Below are 20862 nucleotides of genomic sequence, written 5' to 3'. Positions count from 1 at the left end.
TACCTGGCTCAGACTTGGACTTTTTGATAGATACATCTGAGAGAGTGACAAGGGTTTGGTTCCATGTGACTTGCTGTCAAGGAAGCTTCCATTTGGGGATATGGCATAAAATGTCATGTAAATTAATTGTAGGGAATAGTACAAAGCCCACCACGGCTTCCCAAATGGCCACACTGAGAAGTCCCTAAGAATGAAATGAGACCATTTGAAGTGGACACAAGGCCGAAAACAACCAGAGATGGCCAAGAAGGACAGAGACTAAATGAGAGAGCTTCTTTTATTGGAGTATTTTATTTGGGGAAAAACTGTACCTGGAAGGCTGTCAGTGAAATTATAGTGTATAACCAGTAGAAAATGCTTATTATTATGTCTAACAAAAGTATCACAAGAGATTCTTCTGACTGGTATCCTTTCATTCTCCAGAGTTCATGGTCCTGGGGTTTGTACATGAGCAAGTACTACAGAATTTTCCCTCCTTTCCAGCAAATAGCCTAAATAAGACAATGCAGAATCAACTCCATTCATTTATTCATTCGTTCATTTTTACTTAATTTTGCAGTGGTGATGATTGAATCCAGAGCCTTGCATATGCTAGGCAGGTGCTCTACATTGACCTACATTCCTAGCCACCCAGCCCCATTTAGAGAAGTATCTGAGGGGAGTGCAAAGAGACAGCCTCTCTCAGCTGGACTCTTGGGTTGATGCTAACACTATGCTAGCCATGTAGGTGGCCCAAATATAGGCTTTCTGGAACGATCCAAGCCAATCTATAAAGAGCATGCTGAGGTATCAGCTTACCACAGCATTTAAAGTAAACCTTTGCAGTGTCTCCTTGGAGAAAATGTGGGAGTGTCCATTGCTTTTTGGGTCACTGTTATTTTCATTTGTGACATCATAAACACAGGTCTCTCCCACCCTGAATCTTCAGTAACTCCAGTGCTCACAGAATAGACTTGAAGCTGTTGGAGCCTCTCCTCCCCTCCCATTCAGCCCAGATGCCCAGTGCCCTCTGCTTTGGCCCTGCACTCTCTGAAGCTGGCTTTAAAAGGAAGCATTTGTTTCTCACAGAGCCAGATCCGGCGGCTCACCTCAGGTCACATCAGTCAGAACTAGCACCAGCGATAGAATCTACCTCTCCTTTTTGTGGTCCATGAGGCTGCTCCTGGGCAAAAAAGGCTGGAGTTTCCCGAGGAGCCCTTCCAGGGTATTTCACAGTGCAGCCCAGTACAAAGGCTTGGAACAGCGATGGAGGAGCTGCTCTTCTCAGGCAGTGACTCCAAAGCCACACTATATCTCAGGCACATGGAGCCCCACCATTAGGAGGCCCAGATCTTTCCACTCCGAGTTGCTAGTGCTCTTTCCCCCCATAGTCATGCATCCCCTTCCAGGCAGAGGACAGACCAGGTGGTGGGGGATATGCACCTGCCTGGGGTGCATATAATTTAGGGTTACAGGGAAGAGACCAGCCACCAGGTATGGTGGGCTTCTCTGTGGAGCCACTTACCTGTGAGTTTATTTACTTTGTACTTCTCTTTAACTCAATTTAAAATCAATTTCCTTTTTTCTTCCACCTTAACAGGCCACCCAGTACCTGTGAAATTGTGACTTGGATATATCAGCAGATATCTGTTACTTTAATATACATTAAAGTATACACAAAGTTAGTAAAATGCTTTTAAACTCTTTGAGCAAAATCCCATCTTAACCCATCCAACAGCCACGAGAGCCGCTGGGGAAAAAGCGTCCCTCTTTAATGCGCAAGAATAAATTTCCTTATGCACCTTCAGTATAGAAACATGATTCTCATTTTTCTGTTAGGGATTGTGAGGCTCTGAGAGTTCTGGAAGCAACTATAAGATCTTGAACAGAGAGAATGGTAGGACTGGGGTTCGAATCCGAATCACTCCTGTGCCCCTCACCCAGGTGGCAGGAGCCCCTGCCTGACCTCCCCTCCCCTCACTCCAGCTGTCTTTTCCTCCGCAGTCCACGCTGGGCTTTGTGGCCCTGGTGCTGAGCACACTGCACACGCTCACCTACGGCTGGACCCGTGCCTTTGAGGAGAGCCGATACAAGTTCTACCTGCCGCCCACCTTCACACTCACGCTGCTGGTGCCCTGTGTCGTCATCCTGGCCAAGGGCCTGTTTCTGCTGCGCTGCTTCCGCCTCAGACTTGCCAAGATCCGAAGAGGGTGGGAGAAAGACAGCGCAGTCAAGTTCATGCTGCCGAATGACTCCATCCTAACTGAAAAAACAAGCCACGTGTAAGGTGCCTGCCCCCAGTGCATTAACCCAGGTGCAGGAGGCTCAGCCAAGTCACAGTTTTCTTTTCTGGATGGTGCAGAGCAGAGTAAATGTGCACATGGGTGGTTCCAGGTGGGACTTCCTGTTAGGAAAATGTGTCCATTAATATTCAGAATGACACATGCGTGCGTACGATTTGCATGTACATGTATTTCATATATATAATATATAAAGCAGAACTTGAGGTTATACTTACTTAGCTAAAAGTTGGGTGCCTGAGATTTCAACTTGTGGATTTAAAAGCCAGATGTCAGGCAGCAGTGCACACTATTGTGACCTTTGCAGAGATATATACACACCTTTTGCAAGAACAGACTTGAGGACCTTGGTGAGTACCGTCCTTTATCCACCTCCTCCCCTTCCCTTTGGCTACTTTCCCAAAGCTCAAGACGCCCACAGCATCTTGTGACTAAGTGGTGAGGAAGATAACAGCTCTGCCTGCAGCTCACCAGGACCCTGGGGCTGAAGAGAGGCCAGTGCACAGGTTCTCCTGGCCCCCTGAGGCAGCAGGAGGCTGAGTGGAGAGGGAATTAGGGGTGAGCCTGGTCTGTGCCCGGAACCACTAAAGGCTGGGCTTTTTCCAGGTAGAGTTCCCTCCCAGATAGGAGTTACGGCCTGAAGCTGTTTCACCTGATCTTCACTGAGCTGGGGAGATTTTCTTTCCCCCTTAAAAGTCAGGAATCACCATGCAGCCTGCAAATGGTCCTCCTGTGAGGGTGTGAAATCACCTCCTTGCCGAGCCACTAATGAAGCTGCTTTTGAGAACAAGTGTAATTGCTGTCCCTCCATTAAGCTGGTGGTGAGAACTGCTCGAGCCACTGTGCCTTCTCACCTTTTCCGTTACTCCTCTCAGAAGGCAGGAGAAGGCCCCTTCCCCATCAGCCCGGGGAGGGCCCCACCACACTCACTGGGCCTTGCAGCTGCACCCCTGCTTGCTGAGGACTGTCTTCACTAGGTTAGCCCTTGGAAAGATCACAGGGTAACAGGGACCCCTGCAGGTGTCCTGTGCTGCCTCAGACCATTCGGAAAACAACAAGCTCCAAGCTTCTCCCCATGGGAATACAGCAGTCTCCCCTTATCTAGGTTTGCCTTCCTCGGCTTCAGTTACCCAAAATCAACTGCAGTCTTGAAAATATTTGTCCTGACTCTTTTAAGAGAGACACCACGTTCCACGTATTTTATTATCATATATTGCTACAACTGTTCTATTTTACTAGTTACTACTCTCTTATTAAATTAACCCTTGTTACAGATCTGTATGTTTACGAAAACTAAAGCATATACATTCAGGGTTCAGTACTACTGATGGTTTCAGGCCACCAGTGGGGATCTTGAATAAGGATGGATGAAGGGGAGGCTGCCATAGTGCATCTCAAAACGCTAGGAGGGACTTTTCTGCCAAAGATACGAATGGAAAACATTGCTGCCACACCACAACCAGGGGCCATAGGACATCTGTCCTTGGTCCCATGCCCCCGTCAATGATTCACATTGAAAGTAGAGAAGCAGCTATCATCAGCCCAAGATTCCTAAACCCCCACAGGGCCAGAGGGGACCTGCTACCAAAAATTCATCTGTGCATACACAGGTCCTATGGAGGCACCCTCTGATAGAACAGGGAGCTGGGCCAGTGAAGGCCAGCCAGAGAGTGGGGAAGCGGAGGTGCCATGTGACCCTGGGACATTCCATGTACTCATGTCTCCTGAGAACATCAGGCTCCTTCTGAGAAAGGAGGAAGCCCCAGTGCAGGGCCTTTCATTAGGCCAGGGCTGATGGGGAAAGGCCATCCACTTCCTACAGGTGTTTCCAGCTGCAACTTCCAGCTGGGTGGCAGGAATTTATCTTGAGGCATAAATTGGCCCTGATGAGAGCATCAACTTTCACTGAAAGGAAGAAGGGAGTTGGATACTTCAGCACTGCTTGGCATAATGATGGCCCATGGATTCCCATTCCCATTAATGGAAACACACACACACACACACACACACACACACACACACACACACACACGTGATCCCAACCCCAGTGGGTGTTGGCTACCTTTCTTCTCCAGCCTCACCTGCCCAGGGGTGGTTCCTTATCCCAAAGATGCTGACAGAGCAAAGGCCAGGGTACTTCCTCCCTTCCCTACCCACCACCTGCTGAAGGTGCTCATCAGGGCAGGAGGGAATGGATGGAGCAGAGGACCTGTCATGTGCCAGCCAGACAATCCACTTATGAAAGGCAGGTGGGCCGCGTGTTTAGCTCTAACCGTGGCTCTTCCCTACCTCACCAGGCAACTGGCAGTAGCATCCTTAAGACAGCCCCTCGGTAAGCCTGGCAAAGTCTACTTGCCTCTGGGTACAAAAGTGCCTCAACCCACATACTCTGGGAATCCTAAATGCCACAGTCTGAAGTTGGCTTGTAAAATCTATGCTATTGAAAGAATCCAAGTGTTTTATTCTTACCTTGTAGAACTTGTCCAAAAATAAACACTTAACCTGCCATAACTTTTAGGCTTTTATTTATGGTGCAGGGATCATGTGCATGAGGGTTTCTTGCCTTCTGATGGAGCCAGCTCTCAGTTGAGTAGCACACAAAGTGGTAGGAAATGATCTATGCTAGGTCCAGCCACTGAGGAAGAGCAGGCACGCAGACCACAGCGATAGGCTAGTGGGGGGAATGGGCAGAGTCAGGAGACTCACTCTGAGTTGGAAATAACAGGAGTGGCCCTGGCCAGTGAGGAGGCTTCTGGAGTTCTCTGAAAGCTGACGCTGAGCAGTTAAAAACAGTCGTGCTCCTCACATCAGGATGTGCCTCTGAGTCTCATGACAGTGTGGTTCAAGTACATGCTCTGGGTCTAGAAGGAGGCCCTGGATTGTTTATCACTGACCAGCTCCTGGGGACACTAACGGTGATGACCCTTGGACACTCTGAGGAAGCAGAACTCCACTGGCTCCTTTGTTTCTTCTGCTGTAGTCTGTGGCACACAAACCAGTGCATACACATCTTGACCTCCTCCCCTTCCTCATGACCCCATCCGCTGGTGTCCCTGATGGAGTATTCTTGTGCACTGAGCTGTTCCCATGAAGGGTAGAGTGAAAAGGACACTGGCCTCAGGCACATAGCCTCGCACTGTGTGACACATGTACAACACCCTGGGATGCAGCCCTGGGCCATCAGTAGACCACTTCCCTGCCATTGCAGCCAAGTTTTCCACCACATGCTCTTGGTTGGATGGAGGGAAATGAAACCTATGGCACTCTAGTGGCTAAAAACTATTTTTAGAGAACAGTAACCAAAAGAAGGCTTTGCCATGGTTGGGTCCATTGTAAGAACTTTCCATAGAAAGACCTGTGGCCAGGAAATAACTGGAAAAAAACAATGTTCAGAGTGAAAAAAATCTTGTGCTTTAAGGTTTGCTTTTCTGTTCTCTGTCCTCCCACACTTAATGCTAGAAGCATGAAGCTCACAAACAATAATAAAATTGATGGAAAATACCCACTACTCAGCTCATGTAAGAACTAGGGAATGACCAAAACAACTCGTCAGGAGTTAACTGGTCAGTTACTTGGAAAGTTGAATGTTTTTCAAAAGCACTGGAGTTGGCCCTTGGAAGAGCAGTATTTTGTGGCTGGATCACTTCCTGGTGTCTGGATCAAGAGAAAGCTGGCACCAATGGAGCCAAAATCCTCAGTCCCCTCAGACCAGCAACAACAACAAATATATTAAAAGTCACTGTTTATTCATCTTAAATAAAATTCAAATTTACCTGTTTTCAGTCTTAACCAAAACAGTAAAAATAGATTATTTATATTAACATATGTAATAGTAATAATAACATATTAAATAATAATCTTGCACGAAGTTGATTTTAAGATAGATACAGTAATATTCAAGTAAACATTAACCAGCCTAGTGAACAGCTGTCTTCCTCCCTCCAGCTGCCGTCAGGTGCAGCTTTCCTCTCCCACATGCTCCCACCATGATCTACATGATGTTCTCCCTCAACGCTGGCCCCAAATCAACAGAGCGAACTACAACCATTTAAACTCTGAGTCAAAATAACCCTTTCCTTCTTATTGACTATTTCAGGTATCTCATCACAGTGATAGCTGATAAATACAGCTCTCTTGCTTTATAACTGATGGTTTGGGATAAAGGCTAAAGCTCTGTATGTGCTGACTGTAAGTGTGTGAAACTAGGCTGGAAGTTATATAGAAGTAGAGCAAAAACTAGAAGTGCTGAGTCCATCTGGAAACATGGGAAGTTAATGGTGAGAAAGTCAGTGTCATGGTGGGGGTAAAATCCAGACTGGAGCTGAGCAAGAAGAGACGGAGACAGGAATTTGGGGCAACTCTTTTGAGACAGGAGAGGACAACAGGAGAGTAGTAACTGGAAGGGGCAGGGGGAGCCAAAAAAAAGGTGGACTATTCTCTCCTGGCTCTGGTCTGAATGTGTTTTAAGTGTTTCTAGAAAAGAATACAATGAACAGTAGTAGATGGGGGCATAACACAGAAAAGACCATGTTAGTCAATTTTTCATCTCCGTGACAAAAAACCCGAGAAAATCAACGTAAAGGCAGAAAGGTTTCTTTCCACCCACAGTTGCAGTAGTTTCAGGCCCTGATTCACAGCCTCCCTTACTCTCATGCTGGAGAGGAAGCATCAGAAAAAGAAAAAGGCATGGCAGAGGAAAGCTGCTCACTTCACGGCAGCTAGGAAGCAGAGAGGGTGAGAGCCAAGAGGAAGGGGATAGGGACTAGATGTAGCCCAAAGAATCCACTCCCTGAACCAGACCCATCTCCTCTTTCCAAAGCCTCCCATAATGCCATCAGATTATGGTTTCATCAGCAGACCCATCTGCTGCTAAAGTCAGAGCCCTCAGGCTCTAATCACTTTGCACAAGTCCATGAGCAGCCAAATCTTCAGCACAGGGAGCCTTTGGAGAACTTAGCATATCCAAACCATGACAGAGGGACAAAGAATGGGCATGAAGCAGGGGCCCAGAACATGAGGTACACAGTGGGAGAGCTTGTCCATTACAACTTAGGAGCAAAGGAGAAAGGTGAGATGCCAGTGAGGGTTTTAACTTTGATGACATGAGTGTGGCAGACCCTTCTGTATGCTTTGTGAAGAATGGTGCCATCTGCTGAGGATGACAGGGAAGGAAGAAGGTTGGGCTTCAGGACTGGAAAGGAATGACAAGGTTAAAATTAATTGTGGGAGAAAATGAAAAGATACCTGATGAGAAAAACATACTAAGATTAAAAAAAAAAAAACTTTTTTTTTTTGTCTAATTGTCTTTCCTGGGAAGAGTGCAAGTAGATTTTGTTCAGTGAAATTCTGTTTATCTCCCAGATTTCTATAATAAACCTAGATAGTTTTTCTTGGCTCAATTTTCTAATAGTTACTCAAAAATACTTTGGCTTCATTTTTGATTCTTTTCTGTTCAGAAATGAACAATCACAAATGGAACCTAGAATAAGCCAAGCAACTAGAACATCTTCTATGGGCTGTCAGCTGCCCATGGAAGGCGTAGTCAGCCCCTGTTTACTAAGTGTCGATTTCCATTTATTGGCCAGAAACCTAGCTTATTTCTGTAATTCCCATCCTATGTACAACCTACCCTTGAAAATATAATTTTAGCCAATAGGAAAAACTTCTCCCCATCAGAGAATTCATTAGGACTTCTACTTCCTAAAGGGTCTTCTTGCTACAAAACAACTAGGTCTTGCACAAAAGACATACTTTCTAAGGTACTCTCAGTGGGTAAAGGAAGTCAGCAGGGCAGAAAATAAATGGGAACACACAAGTAAACAAACAGCTCTCCTTGGCTCCTGGCAGAAGCAAATTCAAGTCCCTTCTAGTGGAAAATAATCTCAGTTCATACCAACTGAATAGGAGCTTTATATCCATGATTAATGAACTACAGATGAGAAACTACCTCCAAAGACTTCAAGAATAGAACTATCAAATATAGGATAATAACATACTAAAAATCTAAAGAATTATAAAATACAGTCTCAAAAAGTAATAAGATACTAGGAAGGACCAGGCACAATGAAATATAGAACCATTATATATAAACAACTGTTGGAAGTGGTAAGTTCAACAGAAGACTGAAAGAAATTAGTGAACTCTAAATGGAGCTAAATAAATTATCAGAATGCAAAGAAGGGCAAAGTGATAGTGAATATAAAAGCAAAGTGAAAAGACATAGCAGATAAAATTCTAAAAAGTCTAGCACACCAATAAGTGGACTTCCAAGAGGAAAGAATGGCAGAGGCTATTTTTATTTTATTTATTTTCTTATTTTGGTACCAGGGATTGAACTCATGACTTCGTGCTTGCCAGGCAGGTGCTGTGCCGCTGAGCTAAACCCCCAGCCCTGAGAGGCAAATTTTAAAAAGATAATAGCAGAGGGCTTTCTACAATCAATGAAAGACTGGAATCCAAAAGACCAGAAAGCATAATGTATGTATACCACCAGGCAGAAAAGTGAATTTAAAAGTTGTATTCAAACACATGAAGACACTCAAAGACTGTCCCCCAAAATGACATCACCTAAAATTGTGAAATTATAACAAAATTCTTAGCAATATCAGTGGAAATTTTTTAAATGCTGGCCTAAGATCTTAAAAGTGCAGAGAGAAAATCGTTAATTTAGAATTTTAAATCCAACACAAGCAATTTTTTACAATGAAGGAAAAATAAGAATGTTTTGGATAAACAAAAATAAAATTTACAAATAGTTTTCCCTAAAAAGCTTCTAAGAAATATTCTTGAAATAGAAGAAAAATGATCTCAGAGGAGGATCTGACAAGAATTAAGGAAATTATGAGCAAAGAAATTGCGACCGTGCAAATAAATTTAAGCAAATTTATTCTAGATAAAATACTTAGGTGCTTTCCTGTATACTAAAAGACTGGACAACAATAGCATGTAATTAATTGAATAATGGATAGAATTCAAATGCTTTGAGGCCCATATATTCAATTATAGGTAGGGACAAATTTTGAACAAATTTAGATCATGTTATACACACTGAAAACTATCAAGAGTAACCACTAAAAAGCTAAAAATGTAATTATAACCTCTAAGTCCCTAAGAAGAAGAAATAAAAACAAAGAAAACTTCCAATTTTCAAAAAGTAAGAATGAAAAAATACCATAGATAAAGTAAGGCATAAAAAGTAGATATTAGAAACTCACACATATGAATAAATGTGAAGCAGAATTCCATGCACCAGTATCAATCCTATGAGGGAAACACAGTTCACTGTTTACCATGGGAAGATTCGAAACTCCATACCAATTCTACCAAGGCTTCTAGATCTGGCAGTTTCCCAGGTCTGGCAGGAATATAAACATAAATCCAGTTGCCAGAGGTTTCACACAAACCTAGCTGCCGGAGTTTGGTGGGACAGGACAGGTGTACAAGTCAAGAAGGCAGATTATTACTACAAGCAGAATAGAGAGGCCCAGCACTCAGGGCCAGCCAGTGCCCCCAGAGGCAGGACAGCTGTCCAAGGCAAACAGAGCCACATCTGCATGTGACCCACTTCATACTGCAGCTGAGGGACCTTGACATGAGTCTACTGTGGGTTTTATACAGCAAGGGCCACATAACTCACTGAGCTTAAGCACTGTAATGCATCCTGTTCTGGAAGAAATGAGGATAAAACCCAGACTTCTTCCTGATCTCAGAAGGCTGCGTCTCAGCACATTCTGCACAAGAACTGCAAGAAACAATGTGCTGCTACACCAAAGACAGACCATTCTGGGACCAGTGCTTCTGCAATAACAAATACATGCAAACAGATCAAACTTTTCACCAAAAATATAGGGATTTTCAAGTTTGAGTTTTTCGATATATTTATATACTATTTATCAGTGACATACCTAAAAACTAAAAGTATAGAAAAGATATGTTAAGAAAAATCAAAGTTGAGGTGACTAGGTTATTTCATAAAGTATAATTTACTACAAAGGGCATTTTTAGAGATTGAGTCATGTAAAAAGAAAAGATTTGAGTGTTTTAGTATTATATTCATTTAATAATATAGTCTTAAATATGTAAAACTTGAAAGAAAACACAAAGGAGAGGAAGGCAGAGAAGAAGAAAGAGAAATGAAAAGGAAGAAAGGAAGGAGGGGCAGGAGGAATAAAATATGGAAAATCCTTCATCCTAGATTACAACAAATGAAAAATGTTATGTATATATATATATATATATATGTAATGACACAAAACATCGTAATAGGAAAATTCTCAAGAAAAATTAAAAATATATTAGATAAGACAAATTTGGGGATATTTGTTTGTTTTTGAGAAGACAGGGTCTCACTCTGTAATTCGGGCTGGCTTTGAGCTCACTGTGTAGCCCAGGTTGGCCTTGAACTCACAGCAATTCTCCTGCCTCAGCCTCCCAGCTACTGAGATTACAGGCATGAGCTACCATGCCCAGCTAGTAAAGCAAATATTAACAAATTTTAAAGGATAGTATCATAGATTATATTCTCTATTCAGTGCAAAAAATATAGGAAAACAAAAGGTTATATATTAAATGTCCATATATTTTAAAATATAAAATATGTGTGTTTAACTAGGTGAATTTATCAAAGGGAAATTATAATGACGTCTTTTCAATGAATCTAAATCACATGGTTATTAAATATTTGTATATTAAACAGCTTGGAATACAGTGAAAACTATTTCTTTGAAGGAAATAATTGCCCTGATAGGCACCAATGCAAAAAAATCCAATCCAGATAAAGTAAATAGAAATATATGCTACATTTAAGAATAGAAATTAATGAAGTAGGAAATAAAAATACAATAGGGAGGATCATAAAACCAAGGGTTGGTTTTTGGGTAAAGTTAACCAGGTAGATGATCATGAAAAAGGCTCAAATAAATAACTTTAGATGTAAAAATGAGACAAAATCACAGATGAGACAAATTTATAGTTAATAAGAGAATATTGCACCTTTGAAAACTTAGGCAGAATGGATAAGAATACAACTTACCAAAACTGACTAGGGAAAACAGCAAGTCTAAACATCCCTTAAAATCATTAAAAATTAAATCAGTAGTTTAAAACACACACACACACACACACACACACACACACACACACACACACACACCAGATGTTTGTGCAACAAAATTCTACTAAACTTTCAAGGAACAAATAATCATGTAATTCTATCTTATATAATCTCTTCCAACAATTATTTTAAAAACTATTCCCCAACTTATTCCATGAGGACATGAGAGATAATCAAACTAGTCAAGAAATATTTGATAAAGGAAAATTACAGGTCAACCTCATTACTAACATAAGTGCAAAGATATTAACAAACATAATCTTGTGATATATAAAAAGATCACACATCATGACTAAGTTTGGTTTATTCCAGGAATGCAAGTGTAGTTTTACATAAACTCTATAAATATCATTAACCAAATTCACCACATTAAAAATTTTTATAATCTCGATAGTGAAAAAAATGATAAAATTGAGTGCTATCATTTGAACGCATCCCCCAAAGGTGTATGTGCTGGAAGGTTGGACCCCAACATGGCACAACTGAAAAGCATTGCAACCTAAAGAGGTGAGGTCCAGTAGGAGAGGTTTAGGCCATTTGAGGTTTGCCCTTAGAAAGCATTCTTCTAGTTCTTGTGGACCTTCAGTGAGCTCAAGTGTGAGTTTTTATTAAAAGAATTGAAAGCAGCCCCTTTCCAGCCTTTGGCTTCCTGTTTCACACAAAATCTCTCCCTCTGCCTGGGTTCCTGCTATTGTAATGCAACCACGTGACGCTTTCATCCAGGACCAAATCAATGGGGCTGCCCAGTCACGGACCTCCAGACTTTGAAACTAAGAGCTAAATAAGCCTCTGCTCTTTATAAATTATTAAGCTGCTTATACTTTGCTAGAATAACAGAAAATGGACTAATACATCATTCATGATTTAAAAACAAAACAAAAAAAGAAGAGTCTATTAGCAAGAGAAATGAAAGGGGACTTCCTTAACCTGATAAAGGTAATCTATTAAAAATGTCCAGCAAATATCATTCTGTTGATGAAATGTTAGTAGCATCTCACTGAAAATTAGAAACAAAGACTAGAGATACACCTCAAGACTAGACATTTACCTGAGTGGTAGCACTTTGCTAGTTTGTGCAAGACCCTGGTTTTGATATCTAGCAACACACACACACACACACACACACACACACACACACACACACCCCAGGAATAAGATAAGGATGACCATTATCACCATTTCTATTTAAGATTGTACTAGATGTACTAGCCAGTGGAGAAGAAAAAAATAACAAATGAACTTTAAAAATATGAAACTAGAGTTGAAGACACAAAACTGTTATTATTTACAGATAACATAATTGCCTGGACTGGACATCTGAAAGAATGCACACATTACCACAAATAATATGACAGTTTAGCCAGTTAGCTGCTTTTAATTAATGTAAAAGTCTACTGATTCTCGTGAAGGAGCAACAAATGCTAAGAAAACATTTTTAAAAACTCACATCTCTCACAAAGACAACGGAAATACAAGATACCTTGAATAAATCTAATATATCTGCAGGAAACCTGTAATGAGAAAACTATATTATATAATTACATATATTACATAATATTATTGAAGAGCAAAATATACAGCATGTTCCTGGAGAAGAAAATTAAATAAAGGCTAAATTGAGATATAGATTCAATGCAATAAAAACTCAATAAGCTTTTAAAAATTAAGTTGTAAGCTAGGTAATAGGCTTTATAATTAGCTATGCTATGGCCAGAAGATGAGGAGAAAATTGCCATATGATATTCACAGATGACATGAGAAAGAGGGCACACTGTGTCCACTGGGTCCCCTGGAGAAGCACTGGGTTAGATCAGAAGGGAAAGGAGAAGGGACAATGAGGGCAGGCACCTTTATTGTGGTTTCTGAAGGAGGAATGGGTTAGGGAGGGCGACCAGGTTTGGACTTAGTGGGCTCCAGGTCTGAGGGCTGTCTCTGACTATCTGCTCTTGGCCCTCAGGTAGCTAGGGTGGGTACAAGGTAGCCTGGAGGATGAAAGCCAATAAGGGAAGTAACTGCTTCCAGATTTATTTGAAAAGTGCACCCAAAAGAGATAGACTCCTGCATAAGTCAGCTTTCCTATCACTAGGACAAAATACCAGACACCCACAACACAAAGGAGGAGAAGTTTATCTGGTGCGGTTTCCAGTGGGTCCAGCCTATAGTCTGTTGGCTTCGAGGTAGAAAGGGCATGGTGCAAGAACATAGCAGAGCACAGCTGCTCGTCCTCTGGAGAGAAGTCGGGGCAAGAAAATACCCTCCATGTCACATCCCCAGTGATCACCTCCAAGCAGACCTCAGCTCCTAATACTTCAGCTACTGAACTCATAACGGATGAGTCCACTGATGAGCATAGCTACCCCAGGATCCAGTCGCCTTCCACACACATGGGACTATTAGGGGGGACAATTTAGATCTGAACCACAGTAACTCCTCTCAAAGGAGGATTACAGCATGGCAGTGGTCAAGGCAAGGTGATCAGTCATACCAGGCTTCCCAGAATGATGTGTGCCTGGCATAAATAGGAAGGACAAGTATTAAAGCACAGGATTTTCAGAAGCTAAAATAACATGTCTAATACATAAGCTTATTCCAGCATTTCTGTAGAAATGTGAAATCTCAAAACAAGTTAAAGTACTCTTGACAAATAAGATGTGGAAACCTGCCCTACCAAATACCAAGATGCATTTTAAAGCTATACTAATTAACACAATATGGTATAAGCACAGGGAAAGATAGAACTGAGAACCTAAAAACAGACCTGTATGGATATGGAAATGATATACCATATTTTATTGATTTAAAAATATACAGTTTTACATATTTGATTTCTCTGAAATTGGAATGCTTCTTACAATTGATAGCACCTATTGTCACTATTACCCAGAAAGCAAAGCCTTGGTTATTATGATCCACAAATACTCAAACTAGATTTTGATTTCTGTTAATATATTTAGTCTTTCTGTCAACAATAGACTTATGATGTTATTAAAAGAGGTATGACTCCTGGTGGTTTTCATAGCTACCTTCTGGTAAAATCAAGAAGTGTTTTTATTACAACTTATAGAATAGACATCAGTATGGAAGAAAATTTCAGGAAAAAAATTGCAAGCACACTTCTAAAAATCTCGCATTGTACAGAGAGGACTGAACTACGGTATTGATACATGCAGCAAGGGCTTTTGTGGATGAACCATAAACACTTCGTGCTCACATAACAAATGCCAGACACAAGAGTGCATACTCTGTGGATCTACTCACAGGAAATTTTTAAGCAGGTGAAATTAACCTATCAAGTGTTAAGGGAAAAGGACCCAATGGTGAAAGTAAGCACAAGAGAGATCACTCTATGGGTGGAGATTGAATAGTTGGGGATAGGTATGAGGGATCTTTCTGGGGTGAGGGACATGTCCTGTGTATTGACGAGTGTGGGTTATGAGTGTACATCGCTGTAGATATAGGGAACACAAATACATACCTAAGATCGGTATATTTCAACTAGAAGCCCATTTTGCTTCAAAAATAATTTGTTTTAAAACTTATTATATATATATTATTATGTATCAGTAATGTTCTTAAAGGACCAAAGTTTCATATGCTGTGGAGAAATATGAAGCCACTTATTCTAAGTTTAAAATGGTTCAAGAAGCATTCTTCATAAAAGCAATGAGAAAACTAGCAAAAATTGTCAGGACCAACTCTTTCGGAACATTGGAAATTCATCAGAGTTCACATCAATATGGGGACCTCAGCACAAAAACAGCTGGATCTCAGTATGAACAGAGAGGCTTTGGTGTCTGAACTCCACCCCCTCATCCCTAACTCTTGCACTCTGCATCTGCCTTGAAAGCCAGGGCTCCAAGGTCACAGTAAAACCCAGCAGCCCAGCAGCCACAGGACAGCATGGAAGAGAAGCGGCACTCCTTCAAAGCCTGGTGGCTAGAAAGCTGTCATCACCTGAATTGTGTGACAGTCTCCAAAGACCTCAAAATGGCCTTTCTTCGACCTGACCCTCAGCCATCCAGTGAAAAAGGTTTTTCCCAGGGGCACTCGTTAAAAACAGTTACAGGCAACTTTTTAAGCACTGTGACTATTTGCAGGTTTGGGTACAGTGGGGCAAACAGTACACTAACCACAAAGCTTAACCGCAGAAGCTGGATAATAAGACATATACAGGAGCTTAGAAAAGTGCTAATGTATCTCTTGGAATTCTTGGATTTTTAAATTTTGATAGTACCAGCAATTGAAACCAGAACTTCCTGCATGCTAGGCAAGTGTTCTCCACGTCTCCAGCCCTTTTTATTTTGTTTTGAGACAAGGTCTCATTAAATTGCCCAGGCTGCCCTCGAACTTTCACTATTCCTGCCTCAGTCGCCTCAGTAACTGGTATTACAAATGTGGGCCACTGTGCCAAGGTATTCTTTGGAATTTTGAAGTCCACAGGGCATACACAGGGTGTACACATGCCCAGGAAGGACATGATAAGCCCAATATTCTCCCCTCTGACTGACATTGAGACACTGCACAAGCACGAAGTGAAGGTTTAGCCTCAGCTGTCAACTCTCTGCCTAGGAGATTTATTTGTCCAAGACATTTAAGGCATCCTCTGTGCATTTTTTTAAACTGACAACTAAGCTAACAAAGCAGAGATTTCAGTATTGGTTATACACAACAAAGGATACAACCTTTACTAATTAATTCAGAAAGATCACTCAGCAAACCATGATAAGGAAGAATCTTGGCTTAATCTGAACGAAATACCTGAGACTAGGCAATGTATAAAGAACAAAAATGTGCTTTCTTGCATTTCTGAAGGCAGGTAATTCTGAGCAAGGGTCCAGGAAGGTTTGGCATCAAGAGAGGTCAGCTCTCTGCTTCTGAGATGCAGCCTTGCTGCTGTGAGCTCCAGAGGGAACAAATGCTGTCTCATGGTGGGGGAAAGTGGAAGGGCAGGGGCCCAATCGCTGTGTGAAGCCCTTTTGTAAGGCTCTAAAACCAACTTTACCTCTTACTACCATCACCTCGGACATGAGGTTTCAGCATGTGATGTTTGGAGGAGACAAAATGTTGGATTTTTGATTTAAAAAAAAAAAATTATGAGACTTGCAAAGAAATGATAGTATGGGCTACACATAAGGAGAAAAGTAATTAATGAAACAGTTCCCAAGGAAGCCCAGATATTAGACTTACTAGAGAAAGACTTTTCTGTGCCTGTGTTTTGGGTTTGTTGGTTTGTTTTTGTTTGTTTTTATGGTGTAGGGGATTGAACCTAGGGCTTCGCGCATGCTACACAAATCATCCTCCACTGGACCACATCTAACCACAGACAAATTTACATCAGCTAATTTTACTGTGTTCAAAGAAATGAAAAAATATTTTAAATTCTTAAAGTCACATACACACACAAGTACAAATAGCAAGAAACAAAATGAAAGGGCAATGCAATTAGGTTATCACCTTTAAACGCCCCATTAAAAGGAAACTTGTGCTGACCTCATAAGCCTGCACCTCTTTTTTGAAATACAGCGCTCTCCTTTTCCCATGCAAGTACTAACCAGGCCCAACCCTGCTTAGCCTCCCAACTGAAAGAAATGTGTGCTTGTACGTGTGTTCAGATTATCACAGACTCAGTGAGTCCTCTAAGATGTGTCTTTTGCAGAATCGGCCCACATGGAGGTTTAGCTGAAGCTCCAGGGCCCCTTCTGGGGCACTGTGCTGGGTTCAAGGGCAAGTGCTTCATCTGCTCCTCCCGGCTGCAGCACTTATGTCAGGTTGCAGAATCTTCCCTTTCCACCCAGAGCTTGCACCTCATTCCTTCCTATCAACGTTTCCTTCAAATCAATGCACTGCATGCCGAGTGCAATCATTTGTAATGTTCCTTGTGAGAGGCCACAGTGTGGCCCAGGGGTGAAGAACACAAAAGCCTGTAACTGCCTTTGCCACTTCCTAACTTGATTTAACTGCATGCCTTGGTTTTCCCATCTGTAAAATGAGGATGATTGCAGATCTCACTGCAGAGATTTGTTACTCACGTATGAAGATCATAGGAGTTTCCTTCTGCAGTGTTTTAAACAGATCTTTTACACAGTCAGTGCCATGTAATATTATACATGATAAACATATCTAACATAAATAGAAACCATATTCCTTGCAATTGGGTCTTAAGTACAACCTTAAATAAATTTTTAAAAATTATTTAAGTTAAATTCTAGCTGAGTATTTATCTGCTAAAACCCTTGGTGATGACCTTTTTGAAAATAAAACAATGAGGATGAGGCTGGGGGGAGTCTTGAGGGTATGCCAACCCCTCACTGTACTACCACCAAAATCATCCCCAGCCCCACTAGGAGGTGGTGATACTAGAAAATTCTGGAAAGTTCTGGAAAGGTGATTAAGATATAAAAGCTCAGGGAAGTGAGAGGTATCTTGAGTGCCCATAGAAATAAAAAATGAAAGCAAGCATCCTGTGTAGATCTATTTATTACCAACATCCCTGAATGGAGAGAGAAATATCTTACAGATAGGTTAGCTCCAACGCAGTGACTCTGCTTTCCACTTTGAATTGAAGTTGTGTTGTCCAAGGCATTGTCAGGATGAGATTGTCACTCACCGAGCCTCCTCCCTGTCCTTGATCTTGGGGTGACTCAGCACTTTCCTGGAGGTAATTCCAGGTGACAGCCTGCAGCTAACTGGCCTTCTATCATCTCTTTCAGTCAGAGATGGCTCTTTATTTTCATGTATTTATTCTTTAACCACCTGAAACAAATGGCTAGAGGAGTGGGTAATAGATTTGGGCTCCTGGGGCCCCCCACTCTGCTGCTGTATGGTATGGCCCAGGTTACAAGCACTGGTAAAGTGTCAGTCCTGTTTGGGCCCTGATGGACAGGGTGAACACCCCAATGCCTCCTCCTCCAGAGGAGGATTTAGGGAGATGTTTAGAAAGCAGAGTTCTGTCCCTGGAGGGCAGGCGCCACAGAGCCATCCATCAACACACAGCTCTGCATAATCAGTTCAACACCAGAACAACAAAAATGGGAAGGGAAGATTAAAACATAATCCAAATTTCATAGCACCGAGGGGTGTAATGAAATAGGGAATCAAGTGAAAGTATTAAACCCAGAATCACAAACACCTTCATTTTTGTCTTTTAAACCTTCAGGGTTTTGAGGTAGGAAATGATATACTTGCCCTTGGGAGAATTCTTCTGAGTCTCTCCTGAAAGAATATCCACTTCTGTGAAAGTGGGATCACCTAGGGAGGGTGTCACTAATAATTAGCGGTACCATCCACAGTTAGGAGTCTTAGTGTGCCCCCTCTCCAACCCCAGAAGAGCCCTGGCTGGGATGCCCAGGTGCCAGGTGATGCCCAGACCACCTCCTTTGAGGCTTTGGCTGGATGCCAGTGGGAGTACTAAGCAGGGGCCGGGGCTGGAAGTAGAGGAGTTGGGGGAGACTCTCCAGGGCCCAGCACTCCGTAGTTCCCCTTGGTCCCCTCCTTGTCTTGCCATTCTGTGGCTTACATAATGTGTTTGGCAGGGGAAGCTTCAAGCCCGCCCCCTAAAGCTGCAACCTCCTCTGCCCACGCACCTGGGCATTCAGCCCGGGTCTGCACTGGTTCCAACTTTCTCCCTCTTTCCTCATCCTCTTGTACTCCTTTCTCCTGCTGCTGGCTTCCACCTCTTCCCTCTCCAGTGACCATTTCTAGGCTCCCATGTTCAAAGACCCAGCCTGGAGGATTTCTCTACTTCTGTACACTCTACAATCAAATTCAAAAATCAGGGCTGGAGATTTAGCTCAGGGCAGAAGCATCTGCCTGGCAAGTGTAAGGTCACGAGTTCGATCCCCTGTATCATATAAAAAAATTAAAAATCAGAAATGGGGCTTCGGCATGGGACTGAATCTTGGACTCAGGATTTCCCAGTGCAAGGTGGCCCATGTGACTGCACAATGACTGGACTCCTGGGAGCACAACTACGATGGTCTCTGTCGGCTCCTTGGCAGAATCCAGTTTCTCATCCCATTTTCCCAGGAGAAGAAGAATGTTTAGATGTCAGGCTCACTTATCTAAGCCATATCCCTTCTCCTCCAAACAGGGTTCCCGAAGCCCCCATAAATAACCAGCCCTGGCTTTGTCTCCCATCCTCTATCTTCATAGCCAAGAGGGGCCCCTCGTCACCTGGGGAGTGTGTGTGTCCCTCTACAGCAAGTGCTCTCTACCTGCTATGGACAGTATCTGTGCCAGGCATCTCAGAGATACTCCAAACCTCAGTACTGATGCTCCACAGTTGGAACTAGTAATCTTATTTCACCAATAATGAAAATAGGGCTCAAACCAAATTACCTAGCCATAGGGCTCCTTAAAGGCAAAAAAAAAAAAAAAAAAAAAAAAAAAAAAAAAAACTCTCCACAGCAGGTTTCCAGTGACCCTGGGCCTCTGTCTTTAACTACTGCATCACTGTGCCACTGTGCACACAGAATCCCAAGAGGCCTCGGTGGGTCCTGTCCTTGGTAATTGGATCAGGTGCACTGTCTGTGCCAAGTTCCCTCCATCCTAAGTGGAGTTTCTGGCTTCCTCATGAATCAAGGTATAAAGCTATTGATGTACATCAGCCTGTGTTTATTTTATATACTCACTGTTCTCATCATTTGGTCCTCTCTCTGTCTCTCGGTCTCTGTCTGTCTCTCTGTCTCTGTCTCTGTTTCTCTGTCTCTCTCTTTCTTGGTCTAACAGATAAATATTTTTCAGGGTTAAAACTGAAGTACAAGGGCTGGGGATTTAGCTCAGCGGCATAAGTGCCTGCCTGGCAAGTGCTAGGTCACGAGTTCGATCCCCGGTACCAAAACAAACAAACAAACAAACAAACAAAAAAAAACCCTGAAGTACACATGCATGGCTAAATATGCCACAGATATTTGCCGACAGAATCCTAAGGTTGACAACTTTCTAAAAGATTTAATTCCTAATTTCATGTGAGTGAATTTAGCTTTGAATATAAGTAGCATATGTGAAAAACCTAAAATTTGAACTCATAGTCTGCGGTATTCAGCTTAATCTAATCTGATTAAGAGGTCTCTGATTAAGAAGCTCTGCCTGAGCTTCAGTTTTCTTACTGGGAAGCAGGGACTTTCATCCTGGAGAGCAGGTGAGGACATAAGCACAAACTCATTGTAGTCCTGAAACATCATTACTCTTGTCACACTGTGTCCCTTAAGATCAGGTGACCTTAAGTAAGGGACACAGACTTAGTTACAAGTGCCTACTAAATTCTTAGAATCAAAAATGTATACATATATATATATATATATATATATATATATACACACATATACATATATAATTACCTACTGTACATAAAATCCTTTGAAAAGTGACACAATAACTATCAACTGACATTTTATTTCACATGATATACTGGTGTGGTCTCCATACAAAGTGACCTTAACTGATTCCAAATTCTTTATTTTTACCGCCACT

General features: G+C 42.1%; 2 protein-coding genes across 8 annotated transcripts in view; one reads left to right on the top strand and one right to left on the bottom strand.

Moving 5' to 3' along the window:
• The window catches only part of Steap3 (STEAP3 metalloreductase), a 47392-nt gene extending 42602 nt beyond the window's left edge, over positions 1-4790 (top strand). For 4 of the 5 annotated variants that reach the window (XM_063258957.1, XM_013142526.3, XM_063258956.1 and 1 more), the window contains exon 5: positions 1984-4790. In XM_063258957.1, the coding sequence (XP_063115027.1) occupies positions 1984-2265 (282 nt within the window). In that variant the 3' untranslated portion in view covers positions 2266-4790. Of the gene's footprint in view, positions 1-1579; positions 1712-1983 lie in introns of those variants that run through there. The other variant, XM_063258958.1, reaches the window with a different exon arrangement.
• Positions 259-20862, bottom strand: part of CUNH2orf76 (chromosome unknown C2orf76 homolog) — a 232752-nt gene continuing 212148 nt past the window's right edge. For all 3 annotated transcript variants that reach the window (XR_010050765.1, XR_010050766.1, XR_010050767.1), the window contains one exon: positions 259-7470. The gene's annotated coding sequence lies outside the window, so the exon portion shown is untranslated. The remainder of the gene's footprint in view (positions 7471-20862) is intronic.

Source organism: Cavia porcellus, unplaced genomic scaffold, assembly GCF_034190915.1.
Source record: "Cavia porcellus strain 051 isolate PalLab524CR breed Dunkin Hartley unplaced genomic scaffold, mCavPor4.1 scaffold_12, whole genome shotgun sequence".
NCBI lineage: Eukaryota > Metazoa > Chordata > Mammalia > Rodentia > Caviidae > Cavia > Cavia porcellus.
This window is presented reverse-complemented; position numbering and strand designations above follow the sequence as displayed.